This window comes from Sorghum bicolor, chromosome 2 (genome assembly GCF_000003195.3).
Source record: "Sorghum bicolor cultivar BTx623 chromosome 2, Sorghum_bicolor_NCBIv3, whole genome shotgun sequence".
Classification (NCBI taxonomy): Eukaryota; Viridiplantae; Streptophyta; class Magnoliopsida; order Poales; family Poaceae; genus Sorghum; species Sorghum bicolor.
The window spans coordinates 2,401,091-2,405,878 of record NC_012871.2 but is presented as its reverse complement, the minus strand read 5'-3'; the positions used below and the strand labels follow the sequence as shown (position 1 = coordinate 2,405,878).

The window sequence follows — 4,788 nt, the reverse complement described above, 5'->3', positions numbered from 1 at the left end:
CCGCGCCGGCAGTGATGGCCCGGCAGGCTCGCCGGCACTGTGGGCCCACGAACTGCGGCTTCCCCCGCTGCCCTGTCCCTTTCGTCCTTTCTCACGCAGCCGCCGAGGATGCTGTGGCTGTACTGTAGGATCCGCCTTTCCGCCGCTGGCTCGGTAAAAAAGGCGCGGTGAAATCGCTTGCCGTCGCCGTTAAGTGACCGGCTGTTTAGTTTCTGGAAAATTTTAAATTTTTTTAAAAGTTTTCTATTACATCAAATCTTACAAATACATAGAGTATTAAATAACTAATTATATAATTTATTTCTAATTTATGAAATATTTTTTGAATCTAATTAACAATTAATTAGATAATAATTATAAAAAAACAAGCGAAAGTGATTAAATAAACGAAAGTACTAAACAGCCCCTCCGCGGGAGGAGAACCGGAGGGGAACGCAGAACGGCAGAAGAGGCAGGCGTCCAGGAAAAACGGCCACAGGGACGACCCCACGCTGCCCCACCGCAAAAGCGCCTGGCATGCAGCTGTACTGGACTGGAGTGGACTGACCGGGCAGAGAGGACCGGCCTCGCACGCCTCCCCGTACGCCCACCACCAGCCTTATCCTGACTCCACCGAGTTCGCATCCACATTCTCACACTGACAGCTGGGATCCACATCCACCTCAAGGGTCCGGACCCACGTGTCCGCGACAGGGACGGGACCGCTGGCGACGAGGAAATAGGCCCCCGCCCCCCCGCGCGCAGGTGAACAGCTCACCGGAGCGGGATCCAGGCTGGCCGAGGCCAGTCTTATACCCTAGGCCTATGATCCCTCGTCACCACTCAACTCCTTCCCCATCGCGAAGAAGAAAATCGAAAACACACCCAGCCGCCGTGCCAGCCTTTCCTCTTCCCCTTCCCCCCCCTTCCGGTCTTCGTCTCCGATTCCGCCCGCCATTGCCGCCTCCCATCCGCATTGCCACGCCTCGCATCACCGATTCGTCGTCGTCGTCGCAGGCATTGCGACCTGCCTGCCTGCCGCCGTGAGCGATGGACCCGTGCCCGTTCGTGCGGGTGCTGGTCGGCAACCTGGCGCTAAAGATGCCGGCGTCAACAACCGCGCCACGCAGCACCGCCGCGTCCGGCTCCGGGGTGCACCCGACCACGGCGCCATGCTACTGCCGTATCCGGCTCAACAAGCTCCCCTACCAGACGGCCTCGGCGCCGCTGCTGCCACCCACCGAGGAAGGCCCGGCGTCGTGCACGGGCGCCTTCGCCGCCGCGTTCCACGTCTCCAAGGCCGACCTGGACCGCGCCGCCGCCAAGCCCGCGCTCCTCCTCGGCGCCCGCCTCCGCCGCCGCACCGCGCGCCTCAAGGTCGCCGTCTACGCCGGCCGCGGCGGCGGCGCGTCCTGCGGCGGAGGCGGAGGCGGGGTCAACTCCGGCAGGCTGATCGGGAAGCTCGTCGTCCCGCTTGACCTCGGTGCTGCTATGGCGAAGCCCGTCGTCTTCCACAGCGGATGGGTCGCCATCGGCAAGCGCCGCTCCGGCGGGCGTGGCAAGACCGCGGCGAGGGCGCAGCTTAACCTCACCGTCCGTGCTGAGCCGGACCCGAGGTTCGTCTTCGAGTTCGACGGCGAGCCTGAGTGTAGCCCGCAGGTGCTTCAGGTGAAGGGGAGCATGAAGCAGCCCATGTTCACGTGCAAGTTCTCCTGCCGCAGCAACAGCGACCTCCGCTCGCGGTCAGTTCTCCGTCGTTCTCCCCCCATTGCAAAGCAATTGCAAATCTTCATTGAAATCCCTCATCCATGGACGGACGACCGATGTAATTGTTCCCTCCCACTTCATGATCCATCCAGGTCCGTGCAGTCTGATCCGGGCACCGCGGGGCCGCGCAACTGGCTGGCCAAGTTCGGTTCCGACCGGGAGCGGGCGGGGAAGGAGCGGAAGGGGTGGTCAGTGACGGTGCACGACCTCTCAGGCTCACCGGTGGCACTCGCATCAATGGTGACGCCGTTCGTAGCGTCCCGAGGGACAGACCGCGTGAGCCGCTCCAACCCAGGCGGGTGGCTGATCCTCCGCCCGGTCGACGGGACCTGGACACCATGGGGCCGTCTGGAGTGCTGGCGCGAGCGCTCCGGCAGCGGCGGAGGGGGGGACACCCTGGGGTACCGCTTCGAGCTAGTCCCGGGCCACACGAACGCGGGCGTGTGCGTGGCGGAGTCAGGCCTCCCGGCGTCCCGCGGCGGGCGGTTCGCCATCGACCTGACGGCGGCGCAGCCGTTCGGGTCGCCCGGGTGCAGCCCGCGTGGGAGCGGCGACTTGGGCCACTACCACGGCGGCGGGGTGTGGCCGTTCGGCACGTTCAGGGGCTTCGTGATGTCGGCGGCTGTGCAGGGGGAAGGACGGTGCAGCAGGCCGACGGTGGAGGTCGGCGTGGGCCACGTCGGGTGCGCTGAGGATGCCGCCGCGTTCGTGGCTCTGGCGGCCGCTGTTGACCTCAGCATGGACGCGTGCCGGCTCTTCTCGTGTAAGCTTCGCCGGGAGCTGTCGGCGTCTCGCGCTGAGCTGGTCCGGTGACCCCTCGGGCATTGGAGGGAGTGGAAGCTAAGTGTGGAGGACTGGAGGGAGGGGCTTGCCGGTCTGCGGGAGGGAGAGAGAGAGAGAGTGTGTGTGATGTCGTCTGGTCGCAAAGTTTTGGGGAGGCGGTGATCGGACGAGCTTGTTTTTTGGGCTGTTTTGGTCGATTGTGGCTTGCCTGTAATTTTTCGGTGAGTAGTGATGAGTGTTGTTGGTCTTCTAGGTGCTTTTTAAAGTCTAGAAGAAGCAATGAAACTGGGGTGAGTGGTGGGTGTTTTTGGATTCCCAGTGTTCTTTTTTTTTTGTTTGTTTGGCCGAGGAGAATGAACTGTTGTGCTCCTCGTCGTGCTGGCTACCGAAGTGGTAGCTACTCCAGAGCAAGGAAAGTTTGAAGGTGAATTGGAATTGATGAATCGATGGAGGGAAGAAGAGATCTTCTTGTCATCCTGTCACGCTATCTCCAACGGCATACCCATTTGGGAACCAAACTCAAAAATGGGTATCCAACACAATACCTATAGCCTCCAACAGAGTACCCATACAGAAGACCCACTTTGGGTATCAGGAGAGCCATAATCTAAATTTGGGTATCCTCTCTTTTCGAGACCTATTTTGCAGAGAGTGTTGTCTTTTAGGTCTTGTTGTTGGAGAAGACTAAAAATAGGTATGCAACTTTTTACCTGTAGCGCTAACCAAAGGACAAATGGGTCTTGTATTTTGAGTGACGATTGTTGGAGATAGTCTTATGTTCTTGTGTTGGGCCTTGTTTACTTTCCTGAAAAATTTGCAAAATTTTTTACATTCACCGTCACATCGAATCTTTAGACACATGCATGAAATATTAAATATAAATAAAAATAAAAACTAATTGCACAGTTGGGTCGAAATTGACGAGACGAATCTTTTAAGCCTAGTTAGTCCATGAGTAGATAATATTTGTCAAATACAAACGAAAGTGCTACAGTGTTAATTTTCCAAAATTTTTCGGAACTAAAGAAGGCCTCGGTGTATTTTGCATGGGCATGGGTGCTGTGTTGTTCAAGATTGTGACGGGAGTGCGTGGATTGTTTACTTTCAAATTTTTTTTTACAAAATATGAATAGTGATACTTTCGTTTGTATTTGATAAATATTGTCTAATTATGGACTAGCTAGGGTCAAAAGATTCGTCTTGACAATTTCGACCAAACTGTGCGATTAATTTTTATTTTTATCTATATTTAATACTCTATATATACGTCTAAAGATTCGATGTGACGGAGAATTTGAAAAATTTTTGGAGGAAGTAAACAAGTCCAGTCCGTCGAGCTGGAAAAGGCCAAGGAGGCTGGGGCCCAAAGCCACATGGGGGTGTTGGTTGCATGGTGCCGGAAGCGGGTGAGGAGGAGGGAGGGACGGACGGAAGGCTGCCGCTCGCCTCGCTTTGCTTTGCTTGCGTGTGCAGTTTGTTGGGCGTCCGGAACGAAAGATTGGCACCCCACCATCCGTTCGCGATCCATCGCGTGAGCTGTAGCACACTGCGCACTCGTCTCCAGGCCAGGCCTGCCGCTGGCGTTGCGGCCTTGAGGGGCCAGGCCATGCCCGCCTGGGAACCTGCCCATTCTTTCTTTTGTTTTTGGCTTCCCAGGAAGACTAGTGACAGTGCAAGTAGAGGATCCAATGCCCATCGCCCATGCCCGTGTCGTGTGCCTGCCAACCCATGGACAGCACGGCGCTCCCACGGAAGGAAGATGGTTTGTAGCCTCAACTAGCGCTTGTTTAGTTGTAAAATCTTTTTTACAAAATCTACGCTATAATATTTTTATTTGTATTTGATAAATATTATGTAATTCTAAACTAACTAGAGATTAACTGGTTTAAAAAAGATTTGTCTTGTAAATTATGAATAAACAGAGTATTCTTTTTTTTTTAGGATTTAGAATTTTGAAAAAATTTTGAAAGACAGTGGCGAGCACGGTGAGGCGCGTGTTCCTTTCGCCAGCATCGGCCTTGTTTAGGCGCTGTTTAGATTGGTGATAAAAATTTTTTGGATGTCACATCAGATGTGTTGAAAGGATGTCGGGAAGGGTTTTTAGAAATTAATAAAAAAACAAATTACATAGCTCATTAGAAAACTGCAAGACAAATCTATTAAGCATAATTAATCTATCATTAGCACATATGGGTTACTGTAGCACTTAGGGCTAATCATAGAGTAACTAGGCTTAAAAGATTCGTCTCGCGATTTTCC

The 4,788-nt window shown here is 54.3% G+C and overlaps 1 protein-coding gene across 1 annotated transcript; it reads left to right on the top strand.

Moving 5' to 3' along the window:
• Positions 374–2,972, top strand: LOC8086379. Its single transcript, XM_002461378.2, has 2 exons — positions 374–1,721; positions 1,839–2,972. Exons 1-2 carry the CDS (start codon positions 1,030–1,032, stop codon positions 2,557–2,559), a joined length of 1,413 nt encoding a protein of 470 aa, XP_002461423.1. The 5' UTR covers positions 374–1,029; the 3' UTR covers positions 2,560–2,972.

What these genes read in the sequence shown, in the direction of transcription:
- LOC8086379 (XM_002461378.2), top strand. Translation starts at nt 1,030, where the DNA reads ATGGACCCGTGCCCGTTCGTGCGGGTGCTGGTCGGCAACCTGGCGCTA. An exon ending in AACAGCGACCTCCGCTCGCG is followed by an intron (nt 1,722 to 1,838) that starts GTCAGTTCTCCG and finishes TGATCCATCCAG; the next exon opens with GTCCGTGCAGTCTGATCCGG.